General features: G+C 34.6%; 1 protein-coding gene across 2 annotated transcripts in view; it reads left to right on the forward strand.

The window, feature by feature from the left end:
• Positions 1-20826, forward strand: part of NAF1 (nuclear assembly factor 1 ribonucleoprotein) — a 35909-nt gene extending 15083 nt beyond the window's left edge. For both annotated transcript variants that reach the window (XM_081135757.1, XM_081135758.1), the window contains exons 3-8: positions 3125-3218; positions 6684-6766; positions 11228-11382; positions 14777-14828; positions 17990-18092; positions 19933-20826. In XM_081135757.1, the coding sequence (XP_080991883.1) occupies positions 3125-3218; positions 6684-6766; positions 11228-11382; positions 14777-14828; positions 17990-18092; positions 19933-20405 (960 nt within the window). In that variant the 3' untranslated portion in view covers positions 20406-20826. The remainder of the gene's footprint in view (positions 1-3124; positions 3219-6683; positions 6767-11227; positions 11383-14776; positions 14829-17989; positions 18093-19932) is intronic.
• The last annotated feature ends 3233 nt before the right edge of the window (positions 20827-24059 follow it).

Here is a 24059-nt window from a genome sequence, read left to right on the forward strand (position 1 = left end):
AATAGATCAAGTAGAACCAAATGGAGACTTTAGCAAAAACCCAAATGTATAAATACATTTAGTTAGGTTAAAATTTGTTTTCAAATCAGTAGGGTAAAAAGATGAATGCATTATTCTTCAACATGTGGGATAATTGGCTAGTAATTTGGTTAAAGATAAATCCAATCTCTGCCTCGCTTTTATACAAGAATAAAATCACAAATAGACCAAATATGCAAGTATTAAAAATGAAACTAGAAAAGCAATGAAAATATCAATGGATTTAAAAAATTAATTTGATCAAGGGAATGTCTTTCTAAATGTGATTTACATAAGTCTCAAAAGCTAAAAAAAGAAAAGATTGATATATTTGACTACATAAAAATTAAAATACCAAGTTCATTAAACAACAAATGCTAAAAAATATGCTGAGAAGTAAGGGAGTATTTGCTACAAGTTTGATAAAGGGCAGACATTCTTAAAAACCTGGAGTTCTCTTATGAATTAATAAAAAGATAAAGACAAATGTGTAAAAGACATAAACAATCCATAAAAACATAAAAATAGCCAGACAACATGCAAGGATGTTCAGTCTTCTTGATTAATGAAGAAATTAAATTAAAGCAAGATACTATTTTGGACCTATCACACTGGAAAAAATTTGCTTATCGATGATGGCAAGGGTATAGGAAAATCTCCTATATGTCATTTGTGGAACTGTAAATTAATGTAACCTTTTTGGAAGGAAATTAAAAATGCTCATGTCTTTGGATCTAGCAATTACACTTAGAAAAATTTATCACAGGGCTTATTCAAAGATATATGTGAAAAAATATTTGTTGTTTCATTGTGTGTAATGGTAAAAATTTGAAAAAGTCAAATGTTTTATCGGGTGACAGGTGCACTTAATTATGGTATATCTGTCTATACAGTGGAATACCATAAGAGAGTTTAAATAAAATTAGGTAGATATTTATGTTTTGGTGTAGAAGGATGTGCAAGATGTGATAGATGAAAAGGATAGCTTATATCACAATGTCTATATTTTATTTAAGTGAAACATTTTAAAATTAGTAATGTGAAGTTTATATCTGCGTAGTAAATATATTTGAAAAACTTTAACAGCAGCAATCTATGGAGAGGAATTGGGAAGTTGAAAGGAATAGGTTAGGGGAATTTTTGCTTTTTACTTTGCATTCTTCTGTACTACTTGAGTGTTTCCTTTTATTAAAAACAAACTTTTATTAATTTTTTGCTTTAAAGTTTCAAAAAACCAAAACAGTATCAGAGTTTAGATTCGTACGAAAACATAATTACATTGCATGGGACTTTACTCCTCCTAATAGAAAATACAAAATGAGGAGCCATTTTGTGGTTGAATAACATTTATTTAGTATTTGAGAATAACATTGATTTTGTGTCTGAAGTGTTAATGGCATGTGGTCTGCACTCATATCCAGTTCAGAGGTTTTATAAAAGCTCTAACAGCACTTCCTCTTTCAGAGACTTCCCTATCCTTCTACCAACATACTCCTGACTTGATTTAACCACTAGGCTCTATCACAGTCCAAAAGTAATGAACGTTTTTTCCTCTAGATCTTACCTTAATTTGGGTCAGCAATAGGACAGATTTCATCACTCTACTTTTGTATTAGAAATACCATTGGCCAGTTGTAAGAGGTGCTGCTCCCTGAACCAGAATCAGTGTGAGACCCGTATCACAATTGCCCTCTAAAATATCGTTGAAGAACATCCTGTCTGCAGTCTCTCAACATCATAGTTTTCCAGTCTTGTATTTAACAGAGTGTGGGGTTTCTTTAGCTAAGAACTTCTTAAACAAGGCTATTCCATACCACGTGTCCTTTACCAGTTCTAATAACTGAACTTCCTTCTCTATTCTGATACACACATGGACCACTTTCAAATCATGGTCTTGCCAAGAAAAGGCTCTCCATATTTAATATGATAAAATGACAAGTAGTTGTCCTCTTCCTAAATGTACAGAAAAATTCTGATACATAAAACACAGTCATTTCTTCTACAACCATACAGATTTAAGTCTTCTGCATTGAGTTGGTTGAGACCCTTAGTGTGGCTCTTTATAAGTAATTCTTGATCAAAAAATAGCATCTCCTAGAAGCAAGTTATAGTTTAACCCTGGTTAAGTGATTTCATTAAAAACTTTCTTTGAGTCCCTGTAGAGGAAAATCATTACCTATGATGCATTCATCTGTAGTAACACTGTATTATTTAGGTTTTCCCATCTTTTTTAACATTTCTCCAGAAGTTATCTTTCTCCTTCCAAACTAACCCCTAACATGCCATAATTGTGATCTTTTGGCAATGGTCAAGAATAGAAAGAAAGCCCTGTTTATTTAATTTAAAGCCTAGGGCCCGGTTTATTCTTAGATTTCTCTTCAACCTCATCTCTGCTTCATTGTTTAGTTTCTATAGCAACTGAGTTAGGTGCTGGGTGGGTCAGAAAGAGAAATCTTTTGATGTTAAAAATTTGGTTTTTAACCTGGAGAGGGAAGATAACAGGAAACACTCTCACAGCTTTTCCTGAGCTGATGCCTGCATTCTTTTTCCAGGAATTCTGTATATTTTCCTGAAGAGGCCAAACATTTGTCTCTTTTTTCACATAGCTCCAGAAAAGACTGCTGCATCTCTGTTCAACAACTTAATCACAGTCAATTTAATGGATTAATCAAATCAAGGCAGTTAAGAGAGAGAACTCTTCTTCTGTGGAGAAACTGTAGTGACCAGTGGAATTACTCTTTTTCAAGTGGAATGTCTCTGGGAATTATGTGAATTGTCTCTTTTCTTAACCTTGGATTCCTTAACAATAACTTTTTCTTGTCTATTTGTCTCTTGTGCAAATGTGATTGGAAAAAGTCTCATGGTACTTCTGTATTCTCAGTCTATCTGGCCTAGGGCGTGGACCACAGACCTATTGCATCACATAGGTAGGGAGATGCTGGAGGTGGGAGAAATGCTGTCAGACACTAAAAAGAGTAACATCAAGGAAATGGTATAAGTACTTACTGTTATACCTTCATGAATGTGTACAGTACTTTAAATGGAACCTCATTCCCTTATTTTAAAGTTGAAGTTAGAGAAAGAGTAATGCTTTTTTATATTATAGGAACTACCTTCAGTTGAAGAACTCACTATTATTCTGCCTGAAGATATTGAATTAAAGCCTCTTGGGATGGTTTCAAGTATTATTGAACAATTAGGTATGTAAATAATTTTATTAATAAAAATTATTATATCTAAGCAATGCATTAATAATCGAATCAGAGACTTTATAACTAATGAATTTTGAACAGATAAATTCAGTTTTACTTATATAAGTAATTCATAAATACATTTTCTTTTTAAAAATTTAAAGTCTGCTTTTACTGACAGTTTCTCCAGAATTTTCTTTGATGTGCAGTATTCTTTTTTCTAGTGCTATTTAATTACTACAAATTTAGTGGCTTTAAACAACACAAGCTTATAATTAGTTCTTTGGGCCAGAAGTCTGATATGGGTCTTACTGAGTTAAAATCAGGGCTAAATTTTTTCGTGGCAGCTCTAGGGGAGAATACATTTTCTTTCCCTGTTCAGCTTCTAGCGGCTACCTGCACTCCTTGGCTCATGACACCTTCCTTCATCCTCAAAACCAGTAATATAGCTTCTCTGTGACTCAGCCTGGAAAAGTTCTCTGCTTTTAAGGATTCCTTAGGTTGGGCTTTCATTCGTAATCTAGGCTAATCACTCCATCTCAAGGTTCTTAACAATCATATTTGCAAGAAAAAAACAACCCTTTTGAGGATATTTTTTCCATTGCTTTTCAGAGAGAGTGGAAGGGGGAGAGAGAGAGAGAGATCAATGTGAGAGAGACACATCGATTGGTTGCCTCCTGCATGGGCCCCTACCAGGGCCGGGGATCGAGCCTGCAACCTAGGCCAGAATCAAACCTGGGACCCTTCAGTCTGCGGGCTGGCGCTCTAACCACTGGGCCAAACCGGCTAGGGCAGAACGTTTTTTTAATGTTAGGTAACATATTCACAGGTTTAGGGATTAGGGTGTGGATATCTTTTTTTGTGGGGAGGGCATTATTCTGCTTACTGCCTTTGTTTTTATTTATAAACATGTAAATTAGAAAATATGAAGGTGTTGGATATAAGACAACTAGATATTACAGATTTGCTTCTAGCTCCAAGAGGTAGGTGTCAAAAGGCCTTGAAATTAATGTAGCTATCATTAACTTTCATAGTGAGAGACACCTAAGAATAGAACTCAGCATTGACAGTCATAGGATTTTTGAACTGGGAAAAAGACTTAGATTATCCACCAGCTGCCTTAGTTTACTGGACTTAAGGGACATAGAAAAATTTGTCACTTGCTTTTATGATTGGTTGTATAGTGAGTCACTGGTAGAAATGAGACTATCTTTTCACCTTTTTTTAACAGTGTACATATCAGTATTTTTTAAAATTAATATAAATTTTAGATAAATTTGTACTTTTATAATTTGTCAAAATTTTGATTAAAGTGGAACATTTTTTATAAAAATTATAGTTATTAAAACTGTACATGATTCTCAAGTTATTACATTAGTTTTTGAGTCATCTTATGGTATTTAATTATATGTATAAATAAGTCAGGTAATTTTGATTATATAGTATGAATTGAGCATTTACTATATTTGATATATATAGGAAAAGTGTAAGTCATGTTTATCCTCAATGAACAAAATTTAAATATATAATACACATGAAATAATGCTTTTTAAAGATACTGCTGTTATTAATATTGTAAGTGGCTAACAAAATTCTTAAGCTGGTGGGAATAAAGATTGAATGAGTCAAAATCAGCACATGCTACTCCATTTTGAAGGCCTAAAATATCTCACGCTATTTGGACCAAATTAAAACAAGACAATAAAGTAAGTGTTGTATACTAGGCAAAAAATGTCTATGAATTCAAATAAGAGCCCAGAGATGAAAAGAGAGGATTTGGTTTTGTACTTTGTAGTTCTTACAGAAGCTATGTTGGTTTGTCTTTTCCCTTCTCCCTCCCCTCCCCCCTCCCCCCTCCCCTTCCCCTCCCTTTTTTCTTTTTAATCTGGAAAATACAAGAGGGTACTTAGACATTATCCATCTAAGTAGAAATGGAGAGATTTCATGAAATTAAGGATGTATGTACTAGTACATACTTTCAGAGTATTGATAGCTTTTGAAAATTTTTATCCATGTATGGTATAAATTCTAAGTTTATTTGTACCCAACTACCCGAAACTGTCTGCCACCTAAAATTATAATAACAAGAGAATGGGTCACTAGCTGTATTATAGGGAGAGTGTTGGAACTAAAGATCTAAATTCTAGTGATAACTGGGTATGGAATTGGCCACATGATACTGTTACTCTATTGAGTCCTGTTTTCTCATCTTTCTTTAAAATGAGGGTGTTGGATTAGGTGATTTTTAATTTCCTTTGCGAAGGGGATTAGACAAGAGAGATGACTGAGAATGAATTCTTCTGGTGCTCATTCCTCATCTTTATTCCAGAGCAGATCTAACTCAAAGAATGTTGATTCATGATCTATTACTTATATGTATATTCAGAATTTAGAAGCACTAGCTACTGTCCACCATGCACCCATCCCCGTTTCCATCTTTTCCCTGGTCTGGGGGCTCCCAGATCTAGTCCCTCCCAGATCATCTCACCCCCACCCTTGTGATTAGGGTGGATGTGAGCTTGCAGATGGCAGAGGCTCTGCTCCCACCCCTCCATTCCACCTAGCAGTTGCCCCCTTCCCATCATGGGGGCCCAGGATATAGATACTGTACAAAGGTTTCTAAATCCCTTTTTTTGTTTGCATTTTTTTATTTAAGAAGGTGGGATTCCAGGTGGGAACCCTGCAAAATGAAGTCTGTCAGTGTTTGGAAAAAAAAATTAGTTGGGATATAGTTGAAGTTTTTTGAATGAATTTTAGTAATCTGAACTAATATATTTTTCCTAACGAGATGGCATAATCTATGCAATGTGACAAAGTATTCTTGCTTGTTGCGCTAATTTTCTAAGAACCTATCCTTCCCCCCCCCCTTTGCTGTAGTAGATTGGTTGTTTAACATTTGTAGCACTTACAAAGAATTGGAGTATGCTAGACTAGTGAAGTAATGCTTTTGCTTTTTGAGAAGAAAAGTGATAAAAATTACTGTGAGCTCTATCATTCTTCATCTCTTCAGAAAAAGATGCTTTTGTGAAGTTAACTTTTTCATATAGCAGTAAGTAATTGGTGCTTCATAGAAAAGAATTTCTAGAGTAAGAAAGAAAACTAATTTCTTCTAAAGTAGGAGTTTTGTGACTAAATTACACTTTTTGGGGGGTAAAAATTGCTTGAGAAAATGAACAGGGCTTGAATTTGTTGACTTTAATGGGTGAGTCAAATATTCTGTGAGATTTTATGCTTGAATTTTCTTTCTTAGAGTTTTAGCTTTTTGTATTAAGTAAAAATATATAGAATCTATTTCCCAGTGCTATATGGTAATACATTGACTTTGTTTATCCACGAAGAGTAGTTACTGAGGTATATTATTTCACCTTAAGTTTCATATTAAATTACGTTGGAATTAAAGCCTAAACTCTCATTTAAATTCTGCATTATCTTCTGATTAAATCTTGAAATAATCTGTTTTGTTTCATTTTTCAGTAATAATTGAATCTATGACTCAACTACCTCCAGTTAATGAGGAGACTGTAATTTTTAAAAGCGATCGGCAGGCAGCAGGAAAGGTTTGTAAAAAAAATTCAAATCCTACAAACTATTCTGTTTCCTTGTTGATTAGTGTTTTTGACTTTTTATCTGTCCTAAAAAGAGATTAATTTTATTAGATGAACAATCTGGAGCTCTCAGATTGTACATTCTCTTAGTACACCTTGATTTTCATCAATACTTTGTATATTGGTTTAATACTGCTTATTACTTTTTGCTGCTTAAGTCATTAAATATACATGTATTGAATTTTCTTAATGCTTTGTCCGGTACTTTGCCAGGCAGTGGCTCTACATATTGAATAAGACACAGTTCTCTACTCTCCAGGGACTCAGAGTTAAGTACAGGAGACTATTTCCACTGTGTAGTAGTTGTGAAACTCTTTTGGTTTGTGATTCCCATTGAGTAGTGGCTCTCAAAACTCTTTAGACTTTGGTTTCCTTAAATAGAAAAAGATTTCAGTAATAGCAGTAAAGTTTCACTGTAAGCACATTCTGGGGAATTATGAATATGTGTAAATTTGTACTCATCATAAGGTGGGGTTTCTTTTAACATCTTAATAATGGAACAACCCTGCATTTCCATCCTTGATATGGAAGACCACACCTTTTACCCAGCAATTATGCAATCCTGTGCAGTCAGAGGACAAAAAAACTCAGGTCAAGACTGTACATACCCATCAAGTGTTTCTTCTGGGGCAGAGTTTTATTCCCTCCAGCATTCCTCCACTGTGTGAAATACAGCTCTTCATAAGTTACATGTTTTAAGTAAATGTATTGAGTTGAAATCAAACAAATAAGAAACCAGCTGCTAGTTTTTGGAGAAGCAACTCTCTCGGTTTGGTTTTTCCCAAATAAGCAACACATGGCTTCTTTTTTTTCTGGGAGATACAACTAATTTACATTTAATCAGAAAAAAAAGCATATTTTGAACTATATTATTGGGTTATTCATATAACATTTCCTTTTCTCTGTCTTTTTCTTTCATTCCATTCTAGCACATAGGTTGACAGGCTGCTATACCAAAGAGAAATAAAACACTTAGGAATGCAAAGCAATCAGTGGCAGAATTAATTGAAATCTTAAGCTAATATATTTTGGCAATTCTTGAGAAAGTTTGTGAGGGGAACAAAGACTTTTTAATGTCTGAAGGATGATGCTGTACTCTTTTCCCTTTCAAATAACTAGGCTTCACACTTTTGCTTCGAGTATGGGTACTGCTGGTATCTTGTAAGGAGTTAAAGATACCTGAGGGGCCTAACCTCAGAGAAGGGTGAGAGAAAAGGAATGGGAAATGAGTAGATGACTGTGCTATGAGTAGCTCTCCATGCCAGTCGCATAGTACATTCTGCCCTGGTCCAAAAACAAAACATTTCTTTCTGTCCTCAAGAAAATAGTAGAAGAAGGAAGGGGACAAGAGGCAAGGGAAAACTTACTGATTTTTCTGACGGAATTGAAGCAGATTATTTCCATGATTCCTTTTATTTATGATTGTCATGACAGCTGCCTTTTTTTTCCTAAGTAGCTAACTTAGACAATTTTAATTTCAATATACCCAACACTTCACTAATTAAAAACCTCTAAATTTACATTTCTTATATCCTCCAATACATTTTAATTCTCGTTCCTATATGGTGACTAATAATGTTAATATTTAGCTCTTTGTCATTGACTTTGAAAGGAGTCAGATACAAATATAATATTTACACCTCTAACTTTAGCTATGTGACATAGTCTAGAGGAAAAAGTTAAATCTATGTCTAAATTTTACATAAAAAGCTTTTTAAATTCAAGGAAGTTACAAGTCTTTTAAGAATATTTGATTATAGATCTAAGTACCTTGAAATGATTCTCCCAAGTAATGGTGGAGTGGGGGAGAGAGTTGATGAAAGTATTACTAGTTAAACCAGTGACCAGAAAATTAAATTTAATCTGTCTTAGATCTTTAGAATATCTTACCGAGACACTAAATTAGTTTACTTTCAATGTCAAACCTTTGCATATTTTTTCTTTTCTGTGTGTTCTTCAATAATGACAGTAATAATGAGCCACAGTGATAAATATTTTGTGTATTTTTTTAAAATTCACTGAAATTTGTAAGGAGGTGGAATTATCTCCATTAACTCAAAAGTCAAAAAGTTAAAAAGGAACAATTTATTTTTCAACCCAGTTGGTCTTTCTGATTCATTTCTCTTCTATCTCCCTTCCCATTCCTACTGCCTTAAGGAAAGCAATTTCAGATTTGTATTTATACCTTTTGCCTTTTAATGATGATTTAATAATAATAATGATTTAATAATGATTAATTTCTCTTGATAAATGATGACATTTCATTTTTAATGTTTAGTTCTTTAATATCAGGGGATTTTTGAAAAAATGGCCAACCTTTGCCACCCATTATCCCTATATAACATGAATTTGCTGGTGGTTTTGCATTTTGTTTTCAGTATTTGTTAGAGTAGGTTTTGTTTTTGTTATTGTTTTACTTTTTAATAGACCAAAACTGTGAAATCTATATTCCTGTCAAATATGGGATAGGAATTTTTACTGATCTTTTTTGAAGAATATTTATATTACCAGCTTGATTGGTAGTATGTGATGATTTTCTGAAAGTCTCCATATTATACTGATACAGTGTTCTTTTCCTCCTCAGTAACTTGTGTAACTACTTGTGCAATATACACAGTGATTGAAATAAGTATTTGACTTAGTCAATGAATTAGAATATTCTTTCCTGCTCAGCCGGGCGTGGCTCAGCAGTTGATCGTCGACCTAGGATCCAGGCGATCGGGGTTCAATTCCCAGTCAGGGCACATGCCCGGGTTGCAGGCTTGATCAATGACTCTCTCATCATTGATGTTTCTATCTCTCTCTCTCCCTCTCCTTTCCTCTCTCTGAAATCAATAAAGATATATTTTAAAAAAAAGAATATTCTTTCCTTATTTTTATTTTTATTTTTTTTATTTTTATACTTTCTTCATTTTTATTAATGAGAAGTCATAGTATACAGTGATTGATCAGAGACAAATCTGGTTGGCTGTGGGGGTTCATTCCTCCTTGCCCCTCTTGTTAGTTTAGTGAAAAGCTGGATCAACTGGAAAGACAGTAAGGCTTTTGGCTAATGGCATTTTTTGAAGGCTGTTCTCAGTGGCAACATTCAGATATTGGCCCTCTACATGCACAGCCCTCCATCATTGTTTCTAGGCCTGGCAACTCCTTGGTATGTTTCTTGTTACCCCAAGAAACTGGGAGTTAACTAGTACCTCTTAGGCTAACTCTTAAGTATGTAGCATGGTGTATGTGGAGAGGGGAGGAGAGTGCGGCTCATTCTCTCTTGGAGAGCTCTCTGTGCATGTCCAGCCAGCTGACTCAGGCAGGCCCCCAACTGCAGGAACTTTTTTCATCTTGCATACAGTACATCTAAGCCCAGCCTATGCTGTGGAATGAGAATTTTGGGAACTGAACATACTTTTACTTCTCTGCTTGTCAGTTTTTCCCTCCACCAACCTCATGGTATGTCTCTACTCTGTGGTGGCAGTGTGTGTGTTTGTGACCCCTTTAGGGGACAGGAATCCTTTGAGGTCTTTTAGCAGAAAGGTACCACTTTTGAATACAAGATGGTAAGTATTAAAAGTTAGAGCCATGTGGAGGAAACTTAGAACACCACTTCTCAAATGACAGGACAAATATAAAACATTAGTTGGCTTACATTTTTATATGAGTATTTCTACAGATATATACTGTTATTTAAGGTATAAACAAAGCTAATTACTTACCTTAAAGTAAATATCTTATAATTGCTATCCTTAATTCTGTTTCTCAGACTATCCTTGCAGCCTATTTCTTCCTTTTATCTCTGGTCAGGTGGTGTGGAAGTTACAGAATAGCCAAAGTAAGGTGGAAAGACTGAGCAGGGAGTCAAGGTATAATGGATCTTTGAGATAAAGTAGGTTGGCCTGAGCCTTCCTTTGTCTAAAGTTGCTTTTCACAGTTGACCTTTTAGGTATTAGCCAGCCTAAAATCTATACTTTGAAGCTGATAGTTTTAAAAAATAATGTTAAATCCTTCTTTTCTATACTCTAAATTAGCTAAATTGCTTATGTGCACTCAGTCAAGTTTTCCCGTGACTATTTGGGATAGAATCATAAATATCCCTTGCAGTATTATGAGTGATTTTTAATTGAAACCTGAACAGATTATTGGTTGCCAGGAGTTGAGGAGGTGGGAGGGAGGAAAGTGTGAGTGACTATAAAAAGGCAATGTGAAAGATCTTTTCCTGTCATGGAAATGTTCTGTATCTTGATTGTATCGTTGTCAATATCCTGGTTGTGATATTTTAATGTATAGTTTTATTTTATTCCTCTGATATTGACAAAATTACCTTTCATAGTAGGTATCAATGCTTTCCATTTTAAATGTTACTAACTTTTTGAGTCCCTATGTACATGTAAAGGAGGCCTTCATGTTTTTTCTATTTTACAGATATTTGAGATATTTGGACCTGTTGCACATCCATTTTATGTGTTACGGTTTAATTCTTCAGAGCATATTGAGAGTAAAGGTATTAAAATAAAGGACACTATGTATTTTGCTCCATCAATGAAAGACTTCACCCAATATGTATTCACAGGAAGACAGTAAGTACTTTTCCCCTCCACTACCAGTAAGTACATTTTAGTTGTTTGCTTATCCAATATTTATATTTAGGAATAATTGTCAACAATGGTAGTTTTAAATGTTTTTTTAATTGAGTTCAGCGAGAGGAAGGGAGAGAGAGAGAGAGAGAGAGAGATAGAAACATCAGTGATGAGAGAGTCATTGATCGGCTGCCTCTTCATGCCCCCTACAGGGGATCAAGCCCAAAACATGAGCACATGGTTGAGCATGTGCTCTGACCTAGAATTTAATCGTGACCTGGTTCATAGGTTGCTGCTCAACCACTGAGCCATGCTGGCTGGGCTCAGCAATGGTAGTTTTAAATGGTATCTTTCTTTCAAAGAGTTAATTTATCTTCCTAATAGCACCCCTGAAAGCTACAATTTGTTATCAGATTTTACAGCTAGAGATATGTATTTATGTATTTTGCCTAAAATGATTTGATCAACTAGTAGGAATACATTTGGGCCATATAAACTTTCTGAATTCTAATTCATTGCGTTTTTCCATTATATACATTCTTATATATACATACTACTTCAGTATTAGTAATACCATTTAAAAAATTATTTTCCATTTTAAATAAAATTTTAATTGGATTAAATTCTAGGCTTTACTGTTTTGTAAAACTTGTAATTTTTAAGGGAAAAAAAAAAAAGAAAAGAAGGGGATTTCAGGTGCTTGTAAGTTACAAACTTAGAGAAGAGACAACTAAAATGTGTCCCCAAAAATTTGTGTATCCAGCGGTGATAAACGGTTGGTATCACTACCAGGTCATTGCTCTCCATTTTAACTGTAACTATGCTAAATGATGCCTATAGCATGTGGGTAGTAATATTTTTGCATATTTATGCTCCCACTGGTTAATTGTGTATTTTCCTTGTGTTAATTGTGTTGCCAAGTGTTAGCTGTAAAACTGTTTATATCAGTCAAACTTATTACAATTATGTAATTTAATTTTTATGTAAAGCAGTGGCATATAGTTCAAGTAGAATAGTTTTTTCTATAAAATTAATTGAATGCTTCGTAAAGATGTAATGAATATGAGCCACTAAAAATACTGTCAAATTAGGAGTGGAAGGAAAGGCCACAAAATATTGGGAGAGGGAAGGGGGATCTTAAATCCAAAAAGACTGCACTCAGTTTGACACACAAATCTCTTTCAGGTATAACTCATAGGTGAAACATTAGGGATGTGGCTTTTTTTGGTAGGAAATACAAAGGGAACTTGGAGCAGTGAGTAGTATTAGTGCTATGTCAAAAGTACTAGGCATAAGAAGGTCTCTATACCACTTACCTATTAAACCAAGTGTCTGAATTTCATTTATTATTTCAGATATGAATATTTTGTTCCTGATAATTGATTCAGCTCATATTTAAGAATCCACATAATTATCTGAAGGAGCATTTTACCTAAGTTATTTTTCAGACTCTATAAGGTTAATTTTTCTAAATGACTGCTGACAAGAAATATGAATTAAATAGTAAAGTCATAAAGATTATATAATATGTTTTAATATCATGCCTCAAATAATTAGCATTTCATTCTGCTTTGAATATTAGGATGTTGCTGTGGATATGTCTTATATTTTGCTTTTGCCAAATATAATGTTTTAACTTAAAACAGATAAACCTAAAATTTTTCTGAAATGTTTATTAAATAGATTTTAAATAATAGGAGCAGTCTTTGTTTTTGATTTCTAAGAGCAAGAATTTTGTCCTGCCCCTATCCGGTTTGGCTCAGTGGTTAGAGCGTCGATCTGAAGGGTCCCTGGTTTGATTCAGGCCAAGGGCATGCACCTGTTTCAAGCTTGATCCCCAGCCCAGTCAGGGCGTGTGTGGGAGGCAGCCAATCCATGTGTCTCTCTCACATGGATGTTTCTCTCTTTCTCTCTCCCACTCTCTCCCTCACCCCCCTGAAAAGCAAAGGAAAAAAATATCCTCAGGAATAAAAAAGAAAAGAAGAAAGAATTTTGTCCTGGAAAGAAACAGCAATAAACTAAAGAATTGGGAAATTAGGCCCACTTACAGAGGCCCCACCTGCCAAAGCCTTTTCTGTTCAAGACTGCATTTTGGTGTCTGTCATGGGAACTCTGTGGAATACTTTGCCTTTGAGGTAGAGAAGTTCAGCTCCTCTCCAGCTTACCACCTCTAGTAAGGCTATTTCAGTCTTAGCTACCCATGAAATAACTTTGTGAAAAGTGGTTTTTAAAATGTTGCTTGATCTTTTCTTTAGATTTTGATTTTCAGAACTAAATGCACTATTTGGGGCACTTTTCCTATTTATGTCTTTACACTCCTGGCTAAGGGCACCACAGGCCATGAGATGGTATAAATGGAAAAAAAGAATACTGAGACTATGTTAAATGTATAGTTGTAAGGTGATAACTAACAAGTAAAAGGTTTTTTTTTTTTTTTTTTAAAGAGGTGGAAAAATTGTTGCTAATGCCTCATATACGGTGTCAAAGTTCCGAATCAAAATTTCAGAGCAAACAATGTTTTCCATATTGTGCCAGCCTCTGACATCTATAAATTGATTTTAATAGATTAATGATTTTAATGAATTCCTGAGAATCCCATTTATTTTTGAGATCTAGTTTAAAGCAGTGAGGGCTGATACTTTGTAATATTTAAATATAATCAAATAAACTATGTCAAACTACGAAATCAAAAAGATTAATAAGATTTAAAATGAGCTTTCATAAATTATACTCAAAATAGATATATACACTTTTGTTGGTCATAGAGTATAAAACTTTCCACTCAAAGTAATTAATGCTTGTGATTATACTGTCCTTCAGAATCTTCAAAACTCCTCCTCTTCCTCAAACTAGATAACCTCTTACCCTGTCTGTTTTGAGAGTCACTGTTGGAATAAGCCTTGGTTACTCATGGAATATTGCTGATATTCCTCAGGTAAACTGAGGGAAAAGAATTTCATGTTTTTATTTCTACCATTAAACCTGTAAAATCTTAGACAAGGAAATGCCTCATCTTCGTTTTTGTGTCCTTAGTACCAGGATCACTGTCTGACCTATAGTTTGTATGGAATAAGCATTTATTGAAGTGAGTTTTATGAACTGAGCTCAGGTATCGTTAAAATATCAGTCAAAGTCATAGCATCTGGATATGCTTATGGACTGCAAAACCACTTGCCTCTGCACAACACAGCCTTGGCTGCTTATTCTGATTCCCCAATCCTAAAATGTCCAAATGTGTTTTTCTTATGAGCTTCCCACATCTTCTGAAACAAAATGAAGGACATAAAAATGGTCCATTATTTTTTGTTCTTATTTTCATGTATGTTGCAAAATTAAGAGTTGAGCTCATGTCTTCTAGCAAGTACTTCTTTGACTTTCTGCTTTCTCTGCCTAGGGAGAAGGGATCGGATGCATCATGGGAGAATGATCAGGAACCACCGCCAGATGTAAGGAGAAGTCTTTTTACACAATATTTTAGAAAGTAAGGCAGGACTGAATGTTATAAAGTCATCAGTGTTGACCTTGTGGAGGTCCTTAATGCTTCCCATTCTGCCTTCTGTGAGCCGGTGCACTCTCCCCTCTCCCACATGACTGCTATGTACCTTTCAGTAAGAATTTTTGATTGATCATTTAAAAAATATTTCGGTCACATTTTACTTATTAGCTTATTCTACTTACAGTTTCCTATTTTTAAATCAAATTTTTGACACCTGGTAAAGGTAGAATTGTCATTATTTTAAAAAAATTTATTCTTCAGTTTAGTGATTTTACCATGTGAGACATGAAGATATTAATTAATGGTGATACTTTTAATAAGCTGCCTTTCTTTTGGAGGCACAAAATTATTACCATCTACCTACCTCTCCATTTTTACAATATAACCACCTTCTTAAAAAGAGAGTTTTGATTTTCTTTTTTCAATCTGTTCCAGCAAGACTAGTTTTATGTCCTAAAGTAGCTTGATATACAGTCTTTTTAGAGATGTAAAAGAGAGTCAGTGATAATCTGTAGAATTACTTGATTTAAATTTCCATGGAAGTGTTTAAGCATATTTTAAGTTGTTAAAATACAGAAATTGCAGCAATGATTGTATAAATTTCTTGAAAATAGTATGAATTTAGTTCTAACAGAAAAATATAATTATTGTGAGAGTTTTTATATGTGCTCAGTAGTTCTGATGAAGTTTCTCAGTATTATAACTTCTAGGTATTTGTAGGTTTAACTTTGTTCATTTTAGATGTTCTCAAGCAATGCTGAAGATTCATGGTCTGTGTTAATTTCTAATTTTCCTGAGGTCATGAATCAGGCAGTGCTCACTTAGAGGGTCACTTAACCAATGAGTAATCTTAGTTTAGTGTCCATATTACTATGGGATTTTATTTTCTAGTTTATGTTGTGTATACATGTGATTTCCATTAAGGCCCCGAAGATTCACTTAATGTTCTTATGTATAAGGCATTTTATTATTGAAATTACATATTTTTGAAATATTTGAGACTTCACAAAAGTCTTGAAAGATGTTTCTTGTGAAATGCAGACATTCTTATACATACTTGTTGTTTCAGACCTAAGCATCAAAGTGTGGTAATGCTAACTGTTCATAAAATTGGTTTGATTAGGTTAATTATAAAATTAAATTTGAGCATACTTCATGGAGTCTTTTTTCCCCCTAAGAAGTTGATTATCCGTTATTTTCATATGGAAAACTCTGAAATTCTAAAGTTTATTTTATTATGATGACATTTTATAGTTTAGAATTATGGCCTGGTGTTAAATATAGATTAGATTTGGAATATGTGGGGTGTAAACTTCGATTAAAAAAAACATGTGGTGCAAATAGGCAATATTGGGCTTGCATAAAGGAGCTAAAACTTGCTTATAGGGAATGCATCTTACTCATCTTCACATTCATTTCTAACATGAATACTTAATTTGTAGTTGAATAAATGTGCTTAATGAATGCAAATTTAAGTTAATTTGTGTACAAGGAAAATGTGAAATTTTACCTGATTTTAGGAGACAATAGCAAAATATTGCCAAAATTGTCTCTCTAAAGTAGCCTATTGCCAATTAAAGTCCTTTAATACCACCCTCCTGCTCTTTGGACAATGCCCAGTTATTTAAAATGGCACGAGAAGGTTTTTTATTCTCTGATTTCATTGTCTCTGGTTTTTCTCTTTAAGAAGCTTTCACTTTGTCTTATAGAACCATTGTTACTTCTCGAATATACTGAGCCTCTATGCATATTCTCACTCTTTGGAAATTTCCTTTCCCTTATTTTCACTGTTAACTCCTCATTAGAGAGAGATCTTGGGTTACCCATACCAAGAAATCTTCCTTGCCCTTTTTCTTCTTCTTCAGCCTCGTGCTGTCATAGCACTAAAGCAGCACTTGCTCATTGGTGTATGTATCTTTCTCATCTGACTGTATAGTTTCAGAGAAGTAAATGTTTTCTATCTGATCGCAATATTTTCTACTGCCTGGCAGTTACCAGATTTCACATGAGCTTAAAAATCTTAGCACATTAAGATCAGTAATAAAAATCGTGAAGGTACTAAAGGTATTTGAAGGTACCAAAATTAGTTGATGCTTCTGAATTTGATTATGGATTCTGAGGTTATGGACTCTTGGTTCATGGAAGATTTGATCTAGAATATATTTTAGCAAGACTGAACTGAAAATCTTATACATTATATTCCTTTTAAATGTGCACACATGCATGCATAGTGAGCGTGCTTTCATATATTTTTTTGAAACATAATGTCTGTTTTCTGAAATTAATAGAATGATAAAATGCCTGAATTCTAAGACAACGTAGAAGTAATAATATATAAAGCTTTTAAGTCTTGTGTTTTTGGTGGGCTATAGCAGTGAATCTCAATTCTTAGCTACATTTGACTCGCCCTCTTGTAGTTTAAAATGATTTCTCTTAGGAGTTGAGTCATGCATGTATCTGCTTATCAAAGCCTTTCCTGCAGTCTTATCTAAATAGCACCCCTAGTGACTTTCTCCTCCCTTACTTTGCCTTATTATTTATAACCCTTACTATCCCTGACATTATACTAACAAAAAAATTAATACCTTGATGTTTAGAACAGTGCCTGGCTTATGGGCCTGTGAAAATTTTTGAATGAGAGGTATAATATTCTTCTATTTTTATATTAGATCTGATACTTTGTTATTTGCTTATTCCTAACTAATCCTTTCTTTAGCATTTTTGGCAGCTGGCACTATGATGAATCTTGACTCTAAGCTGGAATTCAAACTTCTAACTAGGAAGTAGCCATATCTCACGGCTGTTAAAGATCAGCATTTTAAAATTACGTATCTAAAACTTCCTAGGAATTAAAAAACCAAAACACCGTGAGGACTCATCTCATTACTAGCTTGTGTCAATTAAGAGTCTTTAGGCGCTTATAAAAAAAAACACAAAACTTTCTTTTTCTATTATATCTAATTAATTCAAACATTACTGAAAACTACTAAGTATCAAAAGAGTATATTTCAGTGTCAGTGTTAAATAATAGTTATTCTCATCTCCAAGTAGGTACCATTCATAGAATTGGTCATTTCATGTGACATAAATTTATATATTTGTTTCTGTTAGGCCTTAGATTTCAGTGATGATGAAAAGGAAAAAGAAGCCAAACACAGGAAAAAGCATCGCATTCAGGGCCGGAAAAAATTCAGATCTCAATTTAATGAATCAGGTGAGTAAATGCAACGTATAGTAATTTTTTAAATCTTTACTTACATTTATGTAAGTTCATCACTAATAAAACTGAAGGAACATCTGCGTTTTCTTTTTATCTCCTGCCATGCAGCTAGCATTGGAGGCATTTTACAGCATGGGATGTGTTCGGAGAGAGTCGCAGAGAATATTCATTGGTAGTTTTTCAAGTTTAAGGATGTAAAAATGGCTTCTAGGGGGAGAAGGCAAATTAAGCCTGTTAGCCCTTTTTCTTAAGAAACCTCCTGGCTTCCATATTTAGAATTAAATGATAATGTACTTAATATCTAACTCAAGGTACTTTATTTTTTAACATTTATTTATTTTATTATACCTTTTCTGTTTTTTTCTTTTTTAAAACTAAACCTTTTATAGATTGACATGCAGTTGTAAGAAATAATACAGAGAGATCTTATATGCCCATTACCCAGTTTCCTGCAATAGTTAACACCTTGCAAAACTATACAATTAAATACCATAACCAGAATATTGATACTGATACAATCAAGATAAAGAACATTTCCATCACAGGAAAATATTCCTCATGTTGCCTTTTTATAGTCACTTACACATTCCTCCCTCCTACCTCCTCCTCAACTCCTGGCAACCAGTAATCTGTTCTCCATTTCTATAATACAATTTGTCATGTCAAGAATGCTTATTTAAATGGAGTCATACAGTATGTTACCATTCAGAATTGGATTTTGACACTGAGCATAATATTCTGGAATTCATCTAGATTGTTGTATGTGGCAAATTTGTTTCTTTTCATTCCAGAGCTCTATGTGACTATACCATAGGTTGTTTAACCATTCATGCATTGAAGGACATCTGGGTTGTTAACAGCTTTTGGTTACAGGAATAAAGTTGCTTTATACATTTGTGTACAGGTTTTTGTGTGAACACAAGTTTTTATGTCTCTGGGATAAATGTCTTCAGAATGCAGTTGTTGGATTTTATGATGGTTATATGTTTAGTTTCTTAAGAACCTGTCATACTGTTTTTCAGTGTGGCTGTACCACTTTACATCCCCATCACCAATGTGTGAGTGACTGTTTCTCTGCATTCTCACCAGCATTTGGTGTTGTCACTGTTTTTGATTTTAGCCGTTTTTATAGGTGTGTAGTAATATCTGTGATTTTAACTTGAATTTTCTTAACAGCTAATGATATTGAACATCTTTCCATGTACTCATTTGCTATCTGTATGTCCTCTGCAATGATATGTTTGTTCATGTCTTTTCCCATTATCTGATTGTATTTCTGTTTTTTAACTCTTGAATTAGGGGTTTATACATAATGATTTCAGTCTTTTAGCCTATGTTTTTGTCCTCTTGAAAGGAAAAAAGTTCTTAATTTTGTTGAACCCTAATTTATCAGCTTTTCTTTTATGGAGTCTGAGAATTTCTTGCCTAAACCTACATCCTAAAAATTTTCTCCTATTCTGTTTTCTAAAAGTTAGCTAATTCCTTTCTTAGGTTGCAGCATCTCATTACATCCTGTCAAGGGGAGGAAGTCTAGGCTCCCCACTCAGCCTTTGAGAGTGTGGGTGATGATGGTGTCCAGTTTTCTCTATGCTGTTTGGCTGGAGTCAAGTGGTTATTGTCTAAAAGTTTTCTGTGTTGCTTGGCTTTTCCTCTCCTGATTGTCTGGCCTTTTGGATTCTTTAAAATTGATCATTTTAAGCCTTATGCATTTTTAACTACAATAAGATATACTGGAAATTAAAGAAAAGGCTTTATTGAAATTTTAAACAGTATTTTTTGTTGTATTAAAATCCATTTTAATTTTGTTTCTATACTTTTTTTACCCTGCTCACAGGTGAAGATTTTGCAGAAGTACATCAGAATTGGAATGCTCATAGCTCTGCTTCAGAGCATTCAAAAGGATATCGCAACAGAGAATTCACACGGGGATTTTCCCGGGGTAGATATCCTCGACCTTGCCATGGCAAGCCCCCTCCTCCACAGTTTTATAACTCGGAGCATATGGTATCTCAGGAGACTTCAGCATTTCCACCTCAGAGACAAGATAACCTTATGCCACAGTACCCCTTTCCTCCGCCAGTGTTTGACATGCATAATTTTTCACTCCCTCCTCCACTACCACCCCCACCTCCACCTCCACCACCTGCATTTGTGAACATGGGCTGGGCTGCACCTAACATGCCATCTCATCCATTACTTCCCATACCATACTCCATACCCCCACCTCCTCCCCCTCCCCCGCCACCCCTGCCTCCCTCCTCCTCTTCTGGAGATAGTAATTCTTCTCATTTTGGATCTTACTATTAGGTGAATACATACATTTCCAGAGAAATGTAGACTTTTTATTTTATATGGGAAGGATTTTTTTTTTTTTAAAAGAAAGTGATTATGGATCTAGATTTTTAAAACATTGTAAAATACTGAATGCTTCCTTTAGTTGTAAGTTGATATATATTTATAACCTTTGTGAAATTGTATCCATATGAAAATTTCATTTTAGATTTGTAGAGGGAAATTCCTATTATGTAATATTTAATTAAAACTTTGAACCAGTGCTTTCCCCATCTCTACCCAATCAAACAGTATATACACGTTTAACCATAGATCTGGAGCAACTTTCATCGTGAATTAAAATATACTGAACATACTGATCATCTTGTTGTTATATCTGAAAATATGATGTTGAAGTCCTATTGAGAATCTTGAAAATAAACTATTTTTAAACTTATACTTTGGAAATTGATTTTGATTATAAGTGCAAATTACCAGTAAATTTAAATGTTCTAACTTTAAAAAAACCAAAAACCAAAACAAGTGAAGGGTGCAGAGAAGGAAAGCCTTATATATTGGTAGAAGCTATGACTATAATTAAAGCTTTCATTATCTGTGCAGATTTCCATTATTTGGGCACTATTTAGTATACTTTACTATTTAACCATTTAAAGGAACACGAAGATTATTAATAAAGGATGTTATTTATTCACAATAAAATGTATTTGACCCCATACTAGGAGACTATCTTTCATATCTGTTTCCCAGATTCTCACATGCCTGGCACAGATTAGGTTCTTAACAAATATTTAATGAGTGACTGATTTAGAGTTTTTAATCAAATGACCAGTGAGTATTATTTTACATTTAGAAAGGTGAGTGTAAGGGAAATTATGGAATTTTAGAAATAGCAGAGATCTTAGAAGTCTGAACTAGTCCTCATTTAATAAATAAGAGAGAGCCTAGCCATGGATTCTGGAGGGTTAAGTAACAACTCAGGGATGTGGCAGGGAGTTGAATCTGGTTTTCTTGATTCTCAGGTCAGCACTTTCCATGAAATTGGTGCTTCACAATCTCTTTGGCATTCTTAGAAAATAATATTTGTGTGCACATTGGAGTGATCTGGAGACCATTACAAGCCCATAGACGCTGGTTGCACCGGGGCCCCTTTCACCTCCCGGGGGCTCGGGGCTCTGCAGGGTTCCTTGGCACAGTTGAGAAGCTCTCACTTTGGTAACTCTGACCTTATTGTGTGTCATAGTTGATTATTCTTTCTGGAAATGCTTTTGTAGCTTCTCTTTAGGAGTTACCTTCACAGGTTATGTGTTGCACAGTCTATTTTGGTTGATAGGATATTGTCAGAGTTAAATGAGATTACATCTGATAGCACTAAAAAACCCCAGACTTTTCTATAAGAATGGGAAGATTAAGATGTTACCAGCCAGTGATGGTAAATCAAGTTGTTTTAATCACCGTGGTATTTAAAAAATCTCTGAACCTCTGTACCTCAAGTACTGCATCTTACATATTTAATATCTGAAGAAACAGCTGAATGATAGCATTTGGTGTCTGCTTTCAGTGAAGTTCCCACCTTAAGCACTTAGATTCAGTTTGCCTTCTTCCTTATTTTCAATTCAGGGTTTCAGAAACACCAGGGTGCCTGGAAATTACCTGTAATTATCACCCAAGTTTTGGGTAGCTTATTAAAAATGCACATTCTTGGATTTTATCCCAGATTCAAATCCAATAGATCTGAGACGAGACTTAGGAAACTATTTTTAACAGGTACCCCCCTGTTAACTTCAGGATTTATTCTTAGTCTGTATAGATTTCAGCGTAGTAAATATACTACTCCAGCTTCTTGGCATTCACTTTGGAACTTCAGGGAGTAGTGGCGAGGATGACAGAGCTGATAGGGACGAAGGGAGAAATAAAATCATAGCTACTTACATTTTATCTGTAGCGTCTCACTTTGTTCTCAGAGCTATATTTGTTTTAAATATGTTTTTATTGATTTCAGAGAGGAAGGGAGAGGGAGAGAGAGAGAAACATCAATGATGAGAGTCATTGATCGGCTGCCTCCTGCACGCCCCCTGCTGGAGATCGAGCCCACGTCGGGCCATGTGCCCTGACCGGGAACTAACCTTGATCTCCTGGATCATAATTTGATGCTCAACAGCTGAGCCACACTGGCCGGGCTCTGAGCTATATTTTGTCAACTACACCTGTCTTTGGTGCTTAGGAGGAGTGACTGTTGTCTTTTATTGGAAAGAGAAATACTGTTTTCATCACCTCCACCTTAATTTTACAGTGCTGCTTTCAAAAGTGTGTGGCCCCGATCTTTAACATGCTAGCTGGGGTAAAGGTAAACACTTACAACTTTCTACTCACAATTTCTCATCTCAAATAGCGAAGTATTTATATTAGCCCTTTCCTATGATAAAGTAGATTAACATTCACATGGTTGAATGTGGACAATGCTTTGCAGATCTGCAGTTGTAAATGTGTGAAATTAAAATTATTGCCCACACTAACATATTTGTTTTAGAGAGATGAAGAACACTGTCTTCTCCCTTTCTTTCACAGAAAAGATAGTGAGGTCCATGGTAGTCAGATGACTTTTCCATTTATTAGGAATAGATATTGAAAGAACTGGATTGAGACTGTCTAGTGGAAACCTAGAAGAAAGAGAATGTGCAGTTTCAGAACTTATCAAAGAACATTTCTTGAAAGTCATGCACCTAAGTCATAACGGGAGATACCAAAATGTAACCATCTTCTCTGTGTGGTAGGCTCTAATTGTCAGTACTCACTGGACTCGGGAGAGGGCAGGGGACCTGTGAGCAGAGGTGTCCCTTGCGTGGGGGGTATAGAAGTTTTCTCTTTTTCCAGCCACATTCTGATTTGTTTTCCCTGCCCTTGACCCCTAATAGTACTTGTTTGCTACCTTTTTTGTTGCTTGCTTGGGGTTGGTGAGCACTATGTACATTAAAAAAATTCAGGACATTTGATGAATATGAAATGAGTAGAATCTGAGTTCTGGTCTACTATAATGTTAAACTAATAAATAAGCGATATTTTAAGTCCCTAAGTGCTAAGGACAAGGTTTCTTAAGATAATAGTCATAATGATTTGGGGAGAGAGAGAACCTCAGGCATAATGTGTTGTTTTTACATATTCTATTTCAACAGTAATGTTGCCATTTGCTTTCAATTTTATCAATTTGTGTAATTTTAAGATAATATGAATAACTGGTTTCATTGCTTTCTACTAGTTCTTTTACACAGTGTCCCATCCTTGACTTATTTCCTGTTGCAGAAAAGGCAGCCCACCTCTTTGGATGACATAGTTCAGGGAATTTAAACAGAGGAAGAGAAGCTATTCCTTATGTGTCTACTTGTCACCCTTTCCCAGTTGGTTTGGCTAAGGCTTGAGAAAACTTTTTTTACTTAGGATCTCTTCACATGCTCAGGGTATTTAGTATTTTTTCAAAATAGTTATGTATTTCTATAATAAGTGCTAGGGAAAACCCATTAGTATGTTGTTGAAACTAGATCCTTTTAAAACGAGATTTAACATTTCACAGAGTGAATTTGTGTGCTCACAAAATACGGGTTCATAAAATCTGTGTCCTGACATTTGCATATTTGATACCAACGATAATAAGCTTTGAGATGTAACTATAAAGAA

The sequence above is a fragment of the Miniopterus schreibersii genome (genome assembly GCF_964146895.1).
Source record: "Miniopterus schreibersii genome assembly, chromosome: 4".
Taxonomy (NCBI): Eukaryota; Metazoa; Chordata; class Mammalia; order Chiroptera; family Miniopteridae; genus Miniopterus; species Miniopterus schreibersii.